At 41.9% G+C, this 22,320-nt stretch overlaps 1 protein-coding gene across 1 annotated transcript in view; it reads right to left on the bottom strand.

Moving 5' to 3' along the window:
* LOC124606783 (metabotropic glutamate receptor 4-like) overlaps nucleotides 1-22,320 on the bottom strand; it is a gene marked incomplete at its 3' end in the record, with an annotated part of 1,427,722 nt that overhangs the window by 513,158 nt on the left and 892,244 nt on the right. Inside the window, exon 3 of the mRNA XM_047138846.1 lies at nucleotides 15,662-15,832. Coding sequence (XP_046994802.1) covers nucleotides 15,662-15,736 — 75 coding nt within the window. The remainder of the gene's footprint in view (nucleotides 1-15,661; nucleotides 15,833-22,320) is intronic.

The raw sequence follows: 22,320 nt of genomic DNA, 5'->3' as shown, positions 1-22,320 counted from the left end.
CCGACAGGAACAAGATGCTGTGATATGCAAATGATTAGCTTTTAGGAGCATTCACACAACGTACTGACATGAGGAAAGTTTCCAACCGATTTCTCATACACAAACAGCAGTTGACCGGCGTTGCCTGGTGAAACGTTGCAGTGATGCCTCGTGTAAGGAGAAATGCGTACCATCACGTTTCTGACGTTGATAAACGTCAGACTGTAGCCTATCGCGATTGCAGTTTATCGTATCGCGACATTGCTCGCGTTGGTCGAGATCCAGTGACTGTTAGCAGAATATGGAATCGGTGGGTTCAGGAGCGTAATACGGAACGCCGTGCTGGATCCCAACGGCCTCGTATCACTAGCAGTCGAGATGACAGGCATCTTATCCACATGACTGTAACGGATCGTGCAGCCACGTCTCGATCCCTGAGTCAACAGATGGGGGCGTTTGCAAGACAACAACCATCTGCAGGAACAGTTCGACGACGTTTGCAGGAGCATGAACTGTCAGCTCGGAGACCATGGCTGCGGTTACCCTTGACGCTGCATCACAGACAGGAGCGCCTGCGATGGTGTACTCAACGACGAACGTGGGTGCACGAATGGTAAAACGTCATTTTTTCGGGTGAATTCAGATTCTGTTTACAGCATCATGATGGTCGCATCCGTGTTTGGTGACATGGCGGTGAACGCACATTGGAAGCGTGTATTCGTGATCGCCATACTAGCGTATCACCCGGCGTGATGGTATGGGATGCCATTGGTTACACGTCTCGGTCACCTCTTGTTCTCATTGACTGCACTTTGAACAGTGGACGTTACATTTCAGATGTGTTACGACCCGTGGCTCTACCCTTCATTCGATCCCTGCGAAACCCTACATTTCAGCAGGATGATGCACGACCGCATGTTGCAGGTCCTGTACGGGCCTTTCTGGTTACGGAAAATGTTCGACTGCTGCCCTGACCAGCACATTCTACAGATCCCTCACCAATTGAAAACGTCTGGTCAATGGTGGCCGAGCAACTGGCTCGTCACAACACGCCAGTCACTACTCTTGAGATGTGGTATCGTGTTGAAACTGCATGGGCAGCTGTACCTGTACACGCCATCCAAGCTCTGTTTGACTCAATGCCCAGGCGTATCAAGGCTGTTATTACGGCCAGAGGTGGTTGTTCTGGGTACTGATTTCTCAGGATCTGTGCACCCAATTTGCATGAAAATGTAATTACATGTCGATTCTAGTATAATATATTTGTCCAATGAATACCAGTTTATCACCTGTATTTCTTCCTGGTGTAGCAATTTTAATGGCCAGTAGTGTATGTCATGATTTGTGTAACTACATGATCCGTAAGTAGAAGTTATTTAAGTTATGTAATTTGTTTTTTATGAAATGAAATGATGAAATGATCGTATGTCATTGTTTGCTGGGAGGACCCATCGGGGAAGTTCGGCCGCCGTATTGCGAGTCCTTTTTAAGTGACGGCGACTTGCGAGTCAATGATGATGAAAATGATGATGAAGGACACACAACAGCCAACCCACTGCTGGGAATCGAACCCGGCCCCCTGCGTGGTTGCCGGTAACACTACCGCTACGCTACGGAGGCGGATGTTTCCTATGATATGAGTTGATAATATGCCACCATTGTGTGCCATGAACTGGTGTTCTAAAATCAGTGAACTTTAATTCCAGATGTAGGGGTATAACTATGTGGTTTAGTTACGGTTACTTTCACCAAGCTTGATTTTCTTGTCGGTTGTTAGTACTTGTAGTATAATCTGCATATTGTTTTTTTCTGTAGGTTATGCCAGTTTCTGCAAGTTTCTGATTTTGTGTCTTAACGTTAAGTGAATTTCGTGGACTCTTTCGTCTGAAAAGGGTATCCCATCCCTTTTGAAGTTCTTTTATTAGTCTAGTTTTTTTTTTTTTGAACCTCAAATCGTAAGACAATATTCTTTCCGCGCTGCTCAGGCTATGAGCATATATGTATATACGTTAGATCACAGACGGGTAGCATTGTTGCTGTTTGACAGGAAAATTAAATTTGAAAATGCACTGTAACATTTTGTGTTGTATATTGTCGCGATTACTGTGTCTCATGCTAACTAGTGACTGTTCTGGTCAGAAGTCTTCGGAATTGTGAGAAATCGCCTTTAGCGATATAAAGACAGTGAACTTTGTTCCTGTGAGTTGCTTTAGGCCTGTGTGCAGTCTGACAGTGAAACTTCATTGGAAGTGTTGTCGATTGACAGTGATGTTGTTTTTGTGGTGTTAGGCAGACTAGTGTTACTATGCCAAGACAGTCGCTAGTACACGTGACTGTTTGCACCAATCTCCTCTGAAGAGTCCTAGTGTCATTTTTTAATGTACTTGTGGATACTCTGGATAACGTATCTGGTGTTGTGAAGCTGTCTCAGTGTACACTGTTTTCACCGTGCTGTGACTTTTTTTTTCTGGACACTCTGGTGTGCAGGTACTAACACGAACCAAAGTGGACTGCTCATACTTTGAAGCTAGTTGGGTAGAGTTCAACGATAACCCGTTTTATTTCAGACAGGCGCTGTAGTTCGCCTTTCTGCTCTCGCTCATTCTTTCGTACCTTGTTGCATGTTGCGAGAACTTCTATCTTGGCGCTGCTACGGTCGCAGGTTCGAATCCTGCCTCGGGCATGGATGTGTGTGATGTCCTCACGTTAGTTAGGTTCAAGTAGTTCTAAGTTCTAGGGGACTGATGACCTCAGATATTAAGTCCCATAGTGCTCAGAGCCATTTGAATTTATCTTGGCGCTGTGAGGCCTTAGCAGTTCCATCCCAGCCAACAGTCTATCACTAACGGCTTCGCATCGAACCACCTGACAAGCCATCACCACTGACCACCATTCCATCCCGATGTGTCGCAACTCCTTACCATCCTGCTGTACCATCGGCATCGCGCCGTCGACATCCTACCATTATCACCGCATGTCGACATAATATCCAGAACATGATTGTCTGTTAAATGAATTTTGCGTTGTACGAATAACTCCGTTTTCAGAGACTCTAAAACATTTCTGTGTACAGTTAAACGATTTTCTGTGTTTTCTAAAAAATGGTTCAAATTGCTGTGAGCACTATGGGACTTAACATCTATGGTCATCAGTTCCCTAGAGCTTAGAACTACTTAAACCTGACTAACTTAAGGACATCACACAACACCCAGTCATCACGAGGCAGAGAAAATCCCTGACCCCGCCGGGAATCGAACCCGGGAACCCGGGCGTCGGAAGCGAGAACGCTACCGCACGACCACGAGCTGCGGCCTCTGTGTTTTCTTTTTGGTTCCTTACTATGTAACATATTTTTATTCATGCTGCAAACTAACATGTGTGATTAAAAATTCCGTTGATTTGCTAAATATGATAATTACAACTGGTCTGGTGAGGCTCGCTGGGGAGTTTGGATCTCGGGTTTCCGCCGGCAGACCGCGCCCGAGTGGATGGACCCCAATTTCATTGCAATATTCATTCCTGAGAACGTTAGTATGATTGTTCGTGCCAGCCGGTGGTAATAATCAGCATCAACCTACAACTCAGTGACATCAATTTACAATGAGGGGCTATGTAATGTCCCTACGTAACGTAATACGATTGTAATATTCCGGCTGCGAATACCAGGGATGATGCGCTGCCGGAATTTGATACGACAACGCTCTTTGCTCTGACGACAACGCTCTTTGCTGAAAAAGAAAAAAAAAAAAAGAAAAGAGGAGCATTTATGTGTTCTTGTAATTGTTGAAAACAAGTAATGCCGATTCGACATTGTGTTTTTTTTGTCGGAGATAAGTTTGCTTGTAGTCTGCAGCTCGTGGTCGTGCGGTAGCGTTCTCGCTTCCCACGCCCGGGTTCCCGGGTTCGATTCCCGGCGGGGTCAGGGATTTTCTCTGCCTCGTGATGACTGGGTGTTGTGTGATGTCCTTGGACTGATGACCATAGCTGTTAAGTCCCATAGTGCTCAGAGCCATCTCAACCATCTCAAGTTTGCTTGTAGAAGTAATGCGAAGTGCAGAGGCCAACATTTAATCGCGATTATCAAGAAAAAGGTAAATATCGTTTACTAACTTTTATTCGGTGTTGGATACCCGGATCTTAAAAAAAAAAAAACTGTTAGTGTGTTTTGCAATGCATGCATTGTGATTTCTTCGCGAGTTAACAATACTGGGCGATTCAGCTACAATCAAGGTCCGAACGACGCGAATAATTCGTCGTCATCTTGTGTGTTCAACTCGTTCCTTAAGCGAACCTTCTCATTTCTAAAGTGTTTTCTAGAAAATGTAAGTACCTTTGTGGCCCAGAGAGAGACGGAGTCATCATCACAACCTTGCCCGGCGTTCTCTGAGAACTGGAGAAGCGGAAACCTCCGACCGCCAACTCGTCCTGTACCTAACCCGTTCTCTCCTTACAGCAGCCCAAAGAAAATATATTCATCTATAGCCAATTTTTTTCACAGATTTTTTTTTATGTTAGACAGGTAAAAATTTTTATATATTTTGACTAAAGTGCAGTCTTGACCACGTCATGTATGTTTTGATGATACAGGTAACCGCAGCGTAGCAGCAAGGAGAGCTCCGCCTACCATCCTAAGGGAGCCATGGGTCTGATGATGGTTTTGTAGAAAGAACCGAAACCGGTTACCTGTATCATCAAAACATACATGACGTGATCAAGACTGATTGTAAAAAATTTTATAATGTACCAGTATACGTCTAGGCAAAAAAATTCGAAGGAAACTTTTTTTAATGCAGTTCCTGTCTTATCTTTGTCAAAGACAAAAAATCAAAGAGCAAGCAAGTTAATTAATTAATTAATTAATTAATGTTTCTTTTAAGAGTAACAGTGTCATTTTATCCTTGTGGACACCGAAGCATCAGCTGCACGTTGGATCGATGATAATGATGAATCAGGGGCTGTATGTGCATCTCTGACGATTATTCGGTCTTCAAGTCCTGTCATCCCGCTAGGCCGAGCGCTTAATTCTCGACGCTGTGTTCAACCACTGTTCACTCTTTTCTGCCAACATCGTAGAATAGTGGCGCCGCTCCTATTCAGATGTCGAGTGATTCGTCGATTACTCCAATCGGCTTCTTTGAGCCCAACTACATGTCCTCTCTCAAATGATGACACCTGCATATATTGAATAGAATTTCAAGTCAAAATTCCTTTCAACCTTCTAAACTTCCAGGTTTTTATATTATCGAGCAACAAGTTTCGGCGATAATTACGCCATCTTCAGGTTCACTAACCGACGCGTAGGAAGATTTCCATCTCCGGTCCAGACAAACTAAGGGTCGCCATTCAGTGACTGGTATCCGTAGATTTTTGAGACAACGTTGGCTTCAGTCATCACCCGCCGACTGTTAGACAAATATTTTGTTCACGCGCCTTTCTAGCACCGAACGTCGTCTGAAACTGCGGTGCAGTGTCAGACATCCATCCATCGGCCGTCAAAGTTTACAATTATGAGTTTTCCGTCGATACCTGTATGAATATCAATTTGTGATCAATTTACATAACTACTTCATGGAGTGGTGCTTTTTTTTTTTATTTCAGAGTGTAATTATAGCTGTCACTTGTCCTTGGAGGAAGAGAATACCATGAAACTGCCCTCCACTATTAACGTGAGAGACTTGTGTTACCATGCATGAAGTCAACGTGCACGTGAAATCATCATATTGAGTTAACAGTGCTATATCGGCTGTCGAAAGATACGAGATCCAATGATATTTCTGAGCATTTCAGTAAAAAGAAAGCACTGGTCGACGGAAACAATATCTCTCTAATGGTCTCTCTATACACATTGTAGTAGGAGCATTACGGTGGAAATAGAATAAATTTCTACAGGAATTCCTGAGCCTGAGGAAGTTACTTCAGGGTTCGGTGTCGGTAGTAGAGAATAATGTATTTGAGTGTATCAATCAGTTGTGATTTTACATGAAAAGTGGAGAGGAGTGGTGTAGAAGAGTAAGGAGGAGAACCGCAAACCAATAGACGTATATCAGATGTTGTATTCGTGTCATAACAGTCATAACAGTTCGATGTGGTGCAAGGGTTTGATTTAAATGTACAAAAATGTGGTACTGACAGTTGTTTCTATAGTGAGCATGTAGATGTAGAAATTATGCAAATAAGTGCCGAACTACAAATAGTTTTTTCGGTAAAAAAAAAAAAAACAAGATTTCAATCTGTAGTAATAAGGAAAATATGTGACCCATTCAAATGAATATGTTATCATTATGGTACTACCGTAATTCTCAGATTTGGGTGTAATAAAACTGTATTTACTTGAACAATGGAGAAACGAGCGTGCGAAGACCGTACCTTATTTAGCATTGCCTCCGCCGTTTCACACTCGATTAGTTCTGAATTACCGTTTTTATTTACTGTAGGTAATTTTTCGATTTAACGTCTTAATCCAGTTATCGCAAGTACCTTTTGTTGGCCCGATATTTACATAGACGTTGAGGTCTGCAGAGCAAGGTTTCATTGTGCTCTGCTAGGAGATTATACGCCATTTTTAACGGCACACAAATTCCTTTGGATGGTCTAGAGTTTCTTTGCAATGGCCTTTATTCGACCCTGGAGATCCGCTGCCGTTGCATAATTCAATGGGTGTTCTACTTCCTCTTTTTTGCTCCGTTAATTCCACCTCTCCAAGCTTTTATTCTGCGCTCTCAGTCCAGCTATTTCTCCGGATCCTTGTTCCATTAATTTACGTGGGGGTGTAGAGGATTTCTCAGGTCTTAATGGTCTTTTGTTGGTAACCATACCGAAGATAACATTTGAACATTCTCATACTTTGTTAGTGTCCTGACGGAAGGAGGCTCTGCATCCGAATAACATTGTTTCAGCAGAAAAATTATAGTTTGATAGCCAACTTACGTAACCAGTAAAAGCACCGGCAAATGAAAGCTCCTCTGTTACTTTATTTGGAGCCGGTAACTTCTGGGCATACTGCGGGCGACTAACGAACAGTTGGTAGGGCGACTGCGTCCTCCTTTTAGATTAAATTTCTGTGTTCTGTGTTCACCAACTGCACGTATGAAAATGTCCAAGAAAAACAGATATGTAGGTAGATGCGTTCTCACTACATTGTTTGGAAGCTGTTGCAAGTAAACAGGTAGGAAAAAATAGTCATTAAACAAAGCATTTCATGGGATACGTATTGGGAATTCTGTCGTTTACATGTGGTTGAACAAACTAGATATGATTTTGATTACCAAAAGTTGCACACGGCCATTGGGAGTCATTATTGTATCAACAGCACATTTTTTAAATGATCATCTCAACTGGATTCTAAAATTACAAATATGGTCAAACACATGTCTCATAATGTCCTTGGTTAACAAAATCCAGTGAGTTGCACAAAATGATGTGTAGAATTTTTTGAAAGACTACTAATCATATCGCATGTACATGGTATACGTTTTAGACAACTATACTTTTGATCTACATAAAAAAGGAAAGGATTCTGACTGATTCTGAATTAAAAAAGAACGTTAGTGACATAACAATGCTATCGGCAATGTATCTACCCGTGTAAAAGACGTGAAAAACATCAGCTCCTTGAAGGGACAGATAACATTTCAAACTTAAGCTACATAAAATGCCCGAGACGATTTAAGAGGTAACAGTAGCGTCGCTCGTGTAGGTAGTGCCAAGAACTAGTATGTGCAGTATTTGTGTTCTTTATTCAAAAGCGGTGCTAAAGGTTTGTTGAATAAGTTCGTAGCGTTTTTCCATAAGTTCATTAAACACGACAGGCACAAATACCAGAGACTGCAGTCATCAATAATATTTTCTTCTTCACTATTGACAACAGTCTGTCATTGGTGGGGTAACTTTTCCGACTCCGCGACTTTGGAAATCACGTGGTTTTGAGGTGAAGACCTCGTCGAGCCATGTTCGGAGCGCATTTTCATCCGGAAAGGAAATTTCTTGGGGGTTGTTCCATAGAGCGCGGAAAAGTTGAAAATCTGAGAGCGCAAGATCAGGTGAATAAGTGGGTGTGAATTGACATCCCATCCTAACTCCTTTATAGTGTTTTTCGTTAGTCTGACAGAATGCGCACGGGTGTTATCGTAGAGTAGCTTCACTTCATGCCGTCTTCCTGGTCGTAGATCTTGGATTGCGTCTGCAAGGCGCCTCAGTTGTTTACAGTAAATGCCAGCAGTGATGCCGGTAGGAGCGGCCGAGCGGTTCTAGGCGCTACAGTCTGGAACCGCGCGGCCGCTATGGTCCCAGGTTCGAATCCTGCCTCGGGCATGGATGTGTGTGATGTCCTTAGTTTGGTTAGGTTTAAGTAGATCTAAGTTCTAGGGGACTGATGACCTCAGAAGTTAAGTCCCATAGTGCTCAGAGCCATTTGAACCATTTTTTTTTTTGAAGCCAGCAATGATGAGTAAATCTCAGGGAGCAGTTCGTAGCACACCACACCATCTCTGTCCCACAAGATGCATAAAATTATCTTTTTCGGATGTTAGCAGGTTTTTGTACAGGAATTGGTCGTTTGCTTGGGTTCAACTTTCCCTTTGTTTTTCTTATGTTAACATCCATACACCATTTTTTGTCACCAGTAAGGATGCAGGACAGGAACGGTCGATGTTGTTCACAAACCGACTGATGACAGCCATGCAGAGAAGCACATAAGGCCACCAGCTGATTTTTGCTATTTTGGTTTAGGGCATGCGGTACTTACACACCCGAGTTTTAAACCTCCCCCACCGCATGCAAATGTCACACGATGGTGGAATGGTCACAGTTCATCAAATTTACGAGTACTCTATAACATTGACTTGGATCATTATGGATTAATGCATTTAAACGATGTTCATGAAAACCCGAAGTTCTTCCTGAATATGAAGAGTCACTAATGTCAAAACGATTCTCCTTAAACGATAAAATAATTTTCTAGCCGTGATCTGTACAGGGGCATGATCCCCATACTCTGCGCAAATGCCTCTAGCTGCCTCCACTGCTGTTATCCCTCTACTGAGCTTAAACAGGAGAATATGAAAGAAATGTTCCAATGACTGCACTCAGCACTCCATTTGCTATAATCCGTTCATCATAAGAATAAACCTGATGTAAACAAACACAAATGCGATGATTGGTCAGAAGCCGTAGCACACGTGGTGGTGGTGGTTAGTGTTTAACGTCCCGTCGACAACGAGGTCATTAGAGACGGAGCGCAAGCTCGGGCTAGGGAAGGATTGGGAAGGAAATCGGCCGTGCCCTTTCAAAGGAACCATCCCGGCATTTGCCTGAAACGATTTAGGGAAATCACGGAAAACCGAAATCAGGATGGCCGGAGACGGGATTGAACCGTCGTCCTCCCGAATGCGAGTCCAGTGTGCTAACCACTGCGCCACCTCGCTCGGTCGTAGCACACGTACACTGGTGTTGTTAAAATGGTTCAAATGGCTCTGAGCACTATGGGACTCAACTGCTGAGGTCATTAGTCCCCTAGAACTTAGAACTAGTTAAACCTAACTAACCTAAGGACATCACAAACATCCATGCCCGAGGCAGGATTCGAACCTGCGATCGCAGCGGTCTTGCGGTTCCAGACTGCAGCGCCTTTAACCGCGCGGCCACTTCGGCCGGCTGGTGTTGTTACGCTCTTAGAAGTAGGCCCTACTTATGTACTAGATATCTTGTTAATAAGTTACGTTAAATGAGACTTTAAGATATTCAAATGTATTAACAGCCATCAACGTTTTTATTAATCACCCTTTAGCTACGTAATTTTTATTTAAAAAAAATTGTGTACAATCACAGCCTCTGCAGCGTTGTGCTCTGATTGTCGCGCTGTTAATGCGCACTATGAAAATGGCTGAGGCTGCTTTCTGGACCTTAGTGAAACAAGCGTGTGGAACGCGGTTAAAAAGTGCCGAGAAATAGGCTGTTCTTAACGTTTTTCATAAATTTACGGAAGTAAATGGCTTTGAAGTTTCCCCAGATTTGTATATATTGCAGTTGAGAAATAATTGAAGTTAAATGTGTGGCGCAGTCGGTAGTCTAATGAACGGTAAATCGAATATAGTTCTTCGTGCGTTAGTTGAAATCTCTCTGGTATCATTGTTTTTCTCGTTCAATTTGAAATACCTACATCCCGTAATTATACAACTCATCATCATTTTTATGAATAATACACGTCTTCTTATTTCTGTTTACATACTAGACGCGAAATTCATGTCTTCATTTCAAATACAAATTATTATTTATCGATGTTTTATGAAAGACTGTTCATAAAAGTTGTTTAAATTAAGAAAACATAACAATTTAATTTTTAAGGGAAAAATTAAAAACCAAATCCTCTTTATTTGGACTATGTCCACTGTTTTATAACGCAGAGATAGATAAGAATCGCAGAAACATTAAAAACAATCATTTTCGCAGTATCGAGTACATCACACAAATGCTGCATTATTACAGTTGCTACTGTACCATTACAATATGAACCCAACAGAACTGGTCTGGAGACAAGCTGCGGGATTTGGCCCGAGAAGTAACAAGATTATTAAGCTGCCAGACGTACTGAAACTAACGCGCGCAACTTTTTCACACGACACTGCCGAACGCTGGCGGTGTATAGAACGGGTCGTCATATAAGAAGAAGATAAAATGCTGCGACTGGTTGGCTTCGTGCATTTTGTTGTTGATAGGCTCGTTATCAACATAGCAGGTGACACTTCCAGAACTGAAATGTATTTCTCGGATTCGGATAAGGAAGGAGCTAAGAGATTACCAGACGACTGACTAAGTAATACTTTCAGTTGCTTCAATGTTGAACTGTACGGTGAAATCCTTCAGTATTCTCTTACGTTACTCACAGCTTATGTAGAAAAATTACCCTGTGGTTAAGTCATGAATTTTCATTATTCTTGTTTTTAATTACAATAGTACGTTAGCTAAGAACGATAATGTGTTGCGGTTTTCGTCTAGTCGTCTAAGGAGCATATTGTGGGAGATTTGCAGTGAATTATTTCATTCTGCTTAAAAATTAAATGACATTCGAAGCTGTATTGCTGCTCTGTTCGTTTCTTTTTACGTGTGAACTGCAGCTGGGCACGTCACTGCAGACTAGATTTACCAGCAGACCGGCCAGTGCTGTCCAAGTTGAATGCGCCGGTAAAGCTGTTGTCCCGTATTATCGCTAAGCTTATGTGCGTGTAACGCACAGCACAGAACTTACCCTTATTATCGTACTTGACGGTACTCGAGACTACTTGGCTGCAGTCCTACGTGAAACGAAACTCCAATGATGTTCCAGCAAACGCGGAAGAATACATATTGCAATGTTTGCATCAGATTTATTCTATGATGAACGGATTATAGCGTCCACAGCTCCACTCACTATCTCCAAATGACAGAATTACAATATGTAAACTCAAATAGCAAGAGTGAACTTCAGATAAAAAACTGAAAATAGGTAAACGCCTAATAACAGGAATACCAACATGCAAAGTAAAAATGCTTCGAACTTATGCACCAACCTAATATTATCAAACAGAAGGCTTTTGTTGGTTACGGAAGAATACAAGAACAAGTGGAAAGTTCATCGCATGAAGAATGCAATGGAAACAGAGATAGTTTTATAAAACCTGGCAAAAAGTATCAGCACTGTTGCGAATGCTAATAAGACACAGATATTTGACACTATGCGAACGTGTTTCGTTTAACACTCTGCCTCAGAGTGAAGATTAAAAAAAAGACAATTACACTGTTTTCCATTGTTTACTATTCTGTTAAATGTTTTCCGCCCTATGAAATGTATGGAAGGTAAATAATAAGCTGTCAGGGCCACTGTGAAAGAATGAAAGGCGAAAATCGTGTCACATTAAATTACCTTCGACGAGTGTATTTTATGAAGACATTTTTACTCTCAATTAGTTTACTTTCAATGTAAATAACTGCTGGCAAACTTTTATTCATTACGCAGTATTATACGTGCGTGACCGTGTTGGTCTAACAAGTAGAGCACTGAACTAGAATCTTGGAGGTCCCGTGTTGGATTTCGGATCGTGGCCGGGAGTTTTCCCGGTTCCATTCCCTCCAGGGTAGCTCCAGGTCCACTCCGACTGCTGCCAAATGAGTGCCGCGGATTTATTTCGGGGGTGATGGGCCCACCTCCCTCCCACTGCTACTGTCACGGCGAAGAAAGGCTGTGTGCAGTCAGGCCAACAGCTCAATCACAGGCTGGCGTCAGACTTTAATCTGCACGTACATCTATTCTTCATTTACATAAATACTCCGCACGTCACCGAATGGTGCGTGACGGAGGGCAAGTTGTGCCATTACTTGTCATCTCCCTTGCTGCTCCACTCGCAGTTAGAGCGAGGGCGAAACGATCGCCTATATATCTCCGAACAAGCCCTAATTTCTCTTATATATCTTCGTGGCCGCGAAATATATGTTGGCTGCAGTAGGATTGTTCGGCAGTCAGCTTCAAATGCCGGTTTTCTAATTTTTCTCAATAGTGTTCCTCAAGAACATCGCCTTCTCTCCAGGAATTCCCATTCGACTTTCCGAAGCACCTCCGTAATACTTGAATGTTGGTAGAATCCACCGGTAACAAATCTAGTAGCTCACCTCTGAATTGCTTCATTGTCTTCCTTTAATCCGACCTTGTAGAATACCAAACACTCAAGCAGTACTCAAAGATAGATCGCGGTAGTGTTCTGTATGTAGTCTTCATTACAGTTGGACCACACTTAACTAAAACTCTCCCAATAAACCGAAGTCGAACATTCACCTGCCTCACTACTATCCTTACATCTCGCTCCATTTCATATCGCTTTGCAACTTTACGTCTAGATATTTAAGTGACATGACTCTCAAATAGCATGATACTAATGCTACATTCGAGAATTATAAGACAGTTTTTTTCCTACTCACCTGCATTTACTTACATTCTTCTACATTTAGAGCAAGTTCCTACCCTTCACACCAAATAGAAATTTTGTCCGTCTCCACAGTCAATAAACTGCGACACCTTCCCGCACACCACAGTATCATCATCAAACAACCGCAGACGGCTGCTCTCTCTGTCTGTTAGATCGTTTGTGCGTATAAAGAATGGTAGCTGACCTGTCACATTTACTTGGGGGTCCCCTGACGATAACCTTGTCTCTCATGAATACTCGCCATCGAGGACAACGCACAGGATCCTATTACATAAGAAGTCTTCGAGCCACTCCAATATCTTTTCCTTTATTGCAAGTGTAATGGCCAGGAAACTAACTCATCACAACTATGAAACTATTGTAATCTGACTGGCGAAGGAAGCTGCAGAAACCAGGCGAACGAGGCATCCCTTTCCATGGACTTGGCGCCTATGGAACACCCAGCCACAATGTACCTCCAGCACCGAATCACAGGAACGAATGGTGTTCATTAATATTTCTCAAGAATGTTAACACATAAAACAGCAACAAGTCACTTTTCTGAATAGTTATTTATCATTTCATGAACCGGTTTTCGAACCTTTTCGGGTTCATCTTCAGATGGTTTTCTGGAAGTTACATCACTATTCCTAGCATAATTCTGGTTGCTGTCTTGCGACGGTATGGGTGTCCATCTGTCTCCTTCCATTTTGATGGCCGAAGTCTGTATTCATTTACAATGTGACAGCAAAACTTCGCTAGAATTCAGCATGTGCTATACAACAGTTGTATATTTATATATTTACATTCAGTTAACAGTCACGGGTTCTAAAATATCCGTAATGGATTAGCTTAATATTTCTCAAGAGTTAATTAATTTGTTGGTTAATTTCTTTTTTCTGTTATCTCTTTCATTATTCACTTTATGCCATTATTGCGTGAAGTTTCAAAACATTTCCATCGATAAAACTTATAAAGTTCATAAGATAATGATAAAAGTTACTCCGTAGCTTAGCCGTCAGCATTTCTGACGTCTTATATCAGAAACGCATAGCTGAGACACCGAGCTAAAGGCTTCCTTAATGACCTAGTTCAAAAGGTGTTTCTGAGATTGGAAAATGGGCTAGCATATGTTTTTAAAATCTCATGGGGCTAGTGGTGGTAAGTTTCTATGGGACCAAACTGCTGAGATCATCGGTCCAAAGGGGGACTACGTTCAAACGGATAAAATTAATATGACTGAACAAATAAAATTCTTTGGAAAGGATAAAAATTGCTTTTTTTAACACTACTAAAACTGCTAATGGTTACTTGTTACCCGTTATAGGAGCAGTATCTTTTACTCAGATCGTTGAGGAACGACAGTGTTTGGTAAGACGGTGTAGCAGAGCGTTAGCAAAACCGTCCGAGTGTCTGAGCAACATTTATTACGTAGGGAAAAGGATGTGACACTAGATTTACCCCATGTTTGACTGTAGCTAATACATGTGGTACACGGTCCAGACACATTAATGTGACCACCGCCTATGCTCGACGTCAAAGCGCAATGACCACTCACAGACGGCAGGTGGCAACACTAGCAATGGAAGGTGTACAAAGCGTATCGGGAGGGAGAGGGCGCGCAGACAACTCGCACTGCACGTGCATGCTTCTAAGACCAAAGAGATGAGTTCACCGTGTCGCGGTGGTGGTGGTGGGGGGGGGGGGGGGGAAGAATAGAAAAACAGTGCTCTGGTTGTCGTAATGCGGAAACGGGGCGATTTATCTGACGTGAAAAATGGTATGATGATTGACTTGCGGACCGAGGATGGAAGTATTTCCGAAATGACTACCTTTCTGAAATGTTAGCGTGCCGCCGTGCTTTCAGTGTACCCTGAATGGCAGAATAGCGCTGTCTAAAACCGACAGGGTGAACGACGGCAGCGAAGTTGTGTGCGGACGAAATGACGTGCAACTGTTGAGCAACTGACCGCCCAGGTGAATCAAGGGGCTACCAACAGTGTCTCCTCGGCAACCATTAAGCGTGCGTTCCCGCATATTGGCCTCCACAGCAGGCGCCTTATTCATGCACCAAAGCTGACTGCTGTTTTATCGGCGACGACGGCTGGAATTTGCACGCCAATACTGCGACTGGATGTCCACTGAGTGTCGACAGGTGGCATTCCCATATGAACGCTGTCTTATGCTCCATCGGACACATGGCCGTTGGCGTGAACAGCATGAAACAACCTGCAGCAATCGTCGAAGCGTTATGGTCTGAGGAATGTTTTATTGGCACCCCTGGGTGATCTCATCATTCTGGAAGACGTAATGGATCAATACAAGCGTGCATCTATCCTTGGGGACCATGGACATCCCTACATGCAGTCTGTACTTCCTCGAGACAGTGGCTTCTTCCAGCAGGACAATGCAAGATGCCAAACAGATCGCACGGTACTAAGAGCACCGTTTGAGTTCACCTTACTAATCTGGCCACCAAACTCTCCGGATTTAAGTCCAATCGAGAATCTCTGAAACCATTTCAATCGACAAACTTCACACATTGGCCACTGCGCTGGAGTCGGCATTGCTCTAGATCCCTATAGGTATCTTCCAGCACCTCACTGACTCTCTTTCTGCACGTCACTCAGCAGTCCGTGCTGTGAAAGGTGGTTATTGAGGCTCCTGACAGCTGGTCAAATTAAAGTGACTGGACGGCGTGTGTATGTGGCGCACACTAGGTGATACTGCGCAGTGCGTAAATTAGTTACCTTGATGCCGTAATTGGATTCTTCGTAGATGATTGATATGTAAGACCATCCCATGCGACGCACTATCTCTACCATGGCTTTCACTTGGTAGTGGTCGGAAGGGATGGTGCGCGAGAAGAACTCGAAGCGCTGCTTGTTGCTCAGCTCCGGACTCGTCGAGAAGAACGAGACCTGCAAAGAGAACACAGGAGCTCTTAGTCGTATTGTCTTGATACCAGAAGAATCCGTAAATCTGTCCAAAGCTTAGAATCGCACAGTAGTCACCTGCGCTTACCCACGAACTTTACGTAGTGCCTGCTACATCTTCGAATGTAAATAAATAACAACACATAAAATGTTGGCACACACTACTTGCTACTTTAAGTTTGTCTCGTACAACTGCACACTGCCACAAGGACCATCACTGCGCATTGCCTATGATTCGCACAAAAAGGAACAAGATACAGAGATAAATTGGTAATGAAAATTAACAACAAATTTTAAAAAAACACGTTCTCAAAACGGACTGAATATGTAAAATAAATTTTCCTAGCCCATACTGATTCCTAACGCCATAAAGACAATACCGAAACTTTGTGCTGTTGAATTTCTAATAGCTATGGCAATAATTGTAAAATTTAAAATGAAAAACGTGGGGCGCATACAATAACTAACTGATGCTTAAATAGTTCACCTAAGTAATTAACAATTCTGTTGCACTACAGAGGATATCAGCATTCCTGTGATTTTTCTCAACGACAGCTGCTCTCTTCACTCCTTACTATTACCTATTTCAAGATTACAAGTATTGTAATAACTATTAACAATTGACAAGCACAAATTTCCAGGGCTCTCTGCGTGGATTCAGTAATCTATATGGGCTTGGAGAAATCATTTTGTACAGTTTAGTTCATTTTATCAACGTGTTCTGTTTAAAAGTACTTTATTTAAATAATTGTGTTCTGATTTTTAGTCTTGTGTATCTGTGAAATTAGTCAAGCGCGTTTCAACATTTTGATAAGATTACAAAAGAAACCGGTAAATATTACGTGTAATTCAGTTTATCTCCACCGCAGTCATCTAGTAGATTGCTTCCTTCTACGTATATCTCAGAAAAGGTAAAAATCCGAGAGATTCACTCTCACACTGATGCTTACCAGCAATCGCTCTTACCGTGAAACTTTCGCGGCTGGAACAGGCAAAGGGGGTACACAGAGTACCCTCCATCATACACCAGACACTAAAGAGAGTTAACATTGGATTGTCTTCCACTTCTGAACTATGTTGACAGTGTCAAGTCTCTAGACCACCGAGAAGTTAATTTAAAATCCATCGGAAAATTTGTAACGAGTTAGTAGTGCATTATCATCCTGTTCCGAGCTATATTTAAAGTTTCAAGTATGTAGCTCATAGGGAAGTGAGTTTAAAAGTAATTGCAAAATGTGTGCCGAACAGACAAACAGACAAGAAAGCTACCTAATAAAAACATGACAAAAAAATTCGCTTAAATCAGTCACAACCACCACGCTCACAAGCATATAATACCAGATAAACAAGAATACAAGACATGAGAGCAGCATAAACACAGGGTCAAAAAGAGGAAACAGAAAATCGGTTCTCGATGAGATACTAGGGCGTGCTGAAAAGTAATATCTCCGAATTTTTTATGTGGAAACTCTTAAATCTATACAAATAATACAAACTTTATTGAAATTCTACATTTTTGTTTGTCACGTATACTTATTTATTTCTGAATGTAGTCATTTTTAAATAAAACAAATGTTATTAGCAGTCTACATCTTTATTCTTCATGTCTACATATTTATATCTCAACACAGTCATCCTGGCGACGAATACTTTTTTCCCAAAGAGAGACCAGTTTTTGATACCGTCACTGTAGAAGGTTTGACTTCGTTGACGGGGCCACAACTTCACCTCTACTTGCACCGCTTCATCACTATCAAGATAAAGTCCTCGGACGTGTCCTTCAAGTTTTGGAAACTTATTAAAATCGGATGCAGTCAACTTGGGACTCTATAGAGGATAATCGATACCAATGAACCTGAGAGATAGATTGTTGCAGCACTCGTGTGTGCTCTGGAATTGTCATTCTGAAGGGGACGGTGCTCAAAGCGTAGACGAACTCTTCGAATTCGTGCTTCAGTTTCTCACGCTATACGTTATACGCTACAGTTCGGAGCATCTACCTGCACCGAGAAAGAATTACTTTCACCAGAAAACGCAACAGACTTGCACCCTGCCCCCAACGAGCCCGCGCTTGACACAACCGAAGTTGCATATGATGGTGGCTTGAGGTCAGTGGGATACACGCTACATGGCGTCTGGCTTGGAGTTGTCCTTGGAGTAACGGATTTGTAACAGTTCGTCGTGTCACTGTGGTACCAGCTGCTTCTCGACGAGGAGTTGCAGATGCAGTTATGATGCTCCAGGGTGAGTTGTTGATAATGGCGTCTCTGTCGACTTAAAGGCATTCTTGACTAGCATTAACTCACCACGGTCCAACCTGAAACCTAACTGAACCTCACGACCATTGCAGCTTGTATTTAGAGCAAACCTGATTTGCATCCTGATCGTAGCGCTGCTAGAGCCACAGTTATGCAACTGGCGCAAAATTTGAATAGGTCATCTTTCAGATATAGAAACACGCCCATCAACTTTCGTTCTATGTCGCACAACTCCTTCTTGGTGCTGCCACATTTTTCTAATGTTGAGATCAGAATAAAAAAGTGAGAGGCATTAGTTTTCAGCACCCCCTCGTACAACCACAAACAGGCGCACACTACACACAGAATAACAGGTATTTTCGGAAGACGAGGTGCAAAAATTTCAGAGCAAAATTCCATATAAAAAAGTTCCGTAAAATAATAGCAGAATCAGTCCTATTCCAGAATTTAACGGTTCAATACTTAAAACGGAAGTACATGGAATATACTAAGGCGGTATTTGACGTCTGATATAAAGAGGACAGATGTGTGGAACAGATCACTCAAGGATAAGCAATAGGAAACACCTACTCATGGTTCTAACACTTATAATATTTACAAGAAAACAACTGAAAAGAGACAGCTGCTCAGTTCCTAAATTATCTGGCGAACCATGCACTTCCCAAATAAAAGCGAGCATATATTTTCACATTAAATATAAACAAGAAATTTGTCTAGTTGGCACACCATCTCTTCCGATCAGCACCACTAAAACTTTTCAATGTTTTCTCCTTTATGCAACCACCCTACTCCCTACGTGACTCTCCTTATTCAAACAAATTATAATAGAACACACACACACACACACACTGCTGACCATTAAAGTAGTAATACGAGACCGTGCATATGCGTAACAGTAGGAAGAATACACGATCAATATTGTAGGTGATCTGGGAGTATACAGCGTGTAAAACTTGTAACAAGTTTTACACGAAGATAAAATAATAATAATAATAATAAAATAATAATAATTTTCTGTGGCAAAATCTTCTACAAAATTATGGAGTCCACTTGCAGCTGATAATTCTCGTTTATTGTATAATTGAGCTACAGCTGGTTTCGCAATAATGACTCGGATCTTTTGGTTATATCTGGCTGGATTGGTTGGTTGGTTGTTTTGGGGAAGGAGACCAGACAGCGAGGTCATCGGTCTCATCGGATTAGAGAAGGACGGGGAAGGAAGTCGGCCGTGCCCTTTGAAAGGAACCATCCCGGCATTTGCCTGGAGCGATTTAGGGAAATCACGGAAAACCTAAATCAGGATGGCCGGACGCGGGATTGAACCGTCGTCCTCCCGAATGCGAGTCCAGTGTCTAACCACTATCTGGCTGGATTACATTAAGCCATTAAACCCTATATGATCTCCCAACGTTCTATAAGACACGTATCCTGGTATCATCAATGCAATGGATGTTGAAAGATCCTTCAACAATCAGATAATTACGGGTCATTACTAAGGGATATTCTGATCTGGACCAGTGTTACCTAAATTACTGATGGATCGTCGAAGATTCATTGTACTGATTATACCTGAATATTGGTTTAGTGGCTTAATGAAATTCAACCATATTTAACAAAAAGATGCGATGCATCATCGCGAAACCGGTTGCACCTTGTTTCCACAGTAAACAAGGATTAGCAGCTACAAGCTGGCTCTAAAATGTTTTAGAATTTTTTTAAAAATGTTTAATGATGCATAGATTACGTTTCGCTTGCCCACGTAGATACTTATTAGTGCACAAAACTGCCGCCCCCGGAACAAACAATAGCTCCATCTTGGCAGGGCATGAAGGCGAGCTGTGTTTGGACGACAGATACAAGTATGTCACTGCGTACTGCGTTATTCTGGAACAGTGGCTGGCAAGTGTGTGATAAACTGTGAGAATACCTTGCAGTGTATGCGCTATAGCAGTGCAGGAACACTGCACATTTTGAGGTCCAAATATGGATTCCTGGAGAAACTAACGCTCATCGAAAGTAATAAAGTATTCAGTAGGTAGCTTACGTCAGTGTCATCAGACAAGAGGTGCCAAATTGCTATATACTGATTTGCCTGTTCATTTCTTTCTTAATGTTCCCCTCGTGTTTGGTCCCTAAAAGACGAAAAACAATCGAAAAGTTCCTGCAAGTCACTGATGGTTTCTTTCGCATCTTCCCATGTGTTTTTTGTGTTTTGTTGCCTGGTATTTGTTAACCACATCACTATGCCTGCTCCAACGAGGTACTGGTTCGAGATTACCAGAAGGCTTAAGAAATCTATTGTCAGAAGTGAAACACGTACTTGAGAGCAAGAGAAAGAGCCCAATTTTTACGTTGGCATAAACTCATTCGAAGAGAACCAGAACAAAATTATCAAACATAATCATCCATTTACAGATAGATGTAAAGCTACAACCTTCAGCTGAGCCAGGCGTAAACTACGGTCGTGGTCACAGATTCGTAGCTATCTGTAGCAGTGGCAGAGTTCATACTATATATTCGATTGTTGAACAATATACTGCAACCCGTAGTTATTTGTCATCACGGTCTTTAGTCAACAATAATTGTTACAGAGTTCTGCCTGCATCATGGTCTTTCGTTGTCGTCTTTTCTTATTAGGATTTTCCTATTTACATGAATACAAAACACTGTGATAAATGTGAATATTCAGCGTGTCGAAACATCCAATATTCCATTCTTCCGGATCAACTCGTCATATACATCGCTTATAAATACGGATACGAAATCTCATGCTAGTGAACGAATAACAATAACAATAGTAGCAATGACATATTAATAATGAAATAAGTTTATTGTATCACAGAACAATGTTGATGATTAAATATAAAAATAAGTAAAAATAGGCTGATCGTTCAGCTGGCGCAATGCGAATTTTTTCTCAGCATTTCGTTAGTACATTTCATACTGGCTATTTGCAGAAGAAAATGACAAAAACCGAAGCGATACACGTCGATAGGCAAACGAGATCTGAAACAGGAGCTATCCCTGCTGTAGATCACGAAACAAGGATGGTGCCACGGAGGTAAGATGACAAAACTGCGTTCAGGTATGTGCCATTGCTCCTGTGGTAGTTAATTCCGACAGCTCGTAAAACGAGAATCGAAATCAGCTGCATTTTGAACGTAAAATAGCCTTCCTAGGATCGAAGAATTATATTTACGGTTTCGATGTCATATAAACGCAGTGAATATCCAGATTACTTCATCAGTACGAACAGATAATTTGACGAGAATGTAGCAGGGTCACTTAGCATCAGTGCCGAAAGTGAGTGAACATCTTCAGAAATATTGACAAGGCCGAAATACAGTATGAAAAGCTTCATAGAATCTCACAATGTCCTCACTTCTATCCATAACCAGCTCCAGCCAGCCCTCAGTTGAACTGCCCAACCAAACGCCGATCTAAGATAAGGCTTCAAAAGGACAACAGATTACTCCAGAGAAAATACAAATGAATTTCACACTTATCCTGACGGGCCTGCGGTGAAAGCTTATTATATCAAAACTGAAAGTGAGTGCAAACGACCAATGCAGGAATCACTAATGTACTACACGTTGTTGGTCTCGGACGGACTGTATTTATGTCTGGACTTGTGTCATGCACAACTAGAAAATCAGAAATACCACCTTAATGTGAAGATACTATGATAAGGCAGTAATACATCGATGCCGAATTGTAGATTCACAGCCGGCGGGTGTGGCCGTGAGGTTCTAGGCGCTTCAGTCTGGAACCGCGTGACCGCTATGGTCGCAGGTTCGAATCCTGCCTCGGGCATGGATGTGTGTGATGTCCTTAGGTTAGTTAGGTTTAAGTAGTTCCAAGTTCTAGGGGACTGATGACCACAGATGTTAAGTCCCATAGTGCTTAGAGCCATTTTTTTGTAGATTCACAAAATAAAACTGAATGTATTACTAATGAAGAAGAAGCAAAACAGAATAAATTGCCAAATGTGTAGTTGTACTCTTTCATAAATTTTTCACTTTCAGATCTAGCAAATGTAATGCGTACTAAAAATTTTTTTCATTCCTTCCGTATTGTTTCCCGTCTTGTTTGATACCGAAATGGCGAACAAAATACAAATTCATTTCGCTGACAGTTGTTTAGAATATTTTCAGATACTTTCTATTGTTTTGTTGGTGATATAATGTGCTATTTGCGGAGTAGATGACTATGGCA

The sequence above is a fragment of the Schistocerca americana genome, chromosome 3 (assembly GCF_021461395.2).
Source record: "Schistocerca americana isolate TAMUIC-IGC-003095 chromosome 3, iqSchAmer2.1, whole genome shotgun sequence".
Taxonomy (NCBI): domain Eukaryota; kingdom Metazoa; phylum Arthropoda; class Insecta; order Orthoptera; family Acrididae; genus Schistocerca; species Schistocerca americana.
This window is presented reverse-complemented; position numbering and strand designations above follow the sequence as displayed.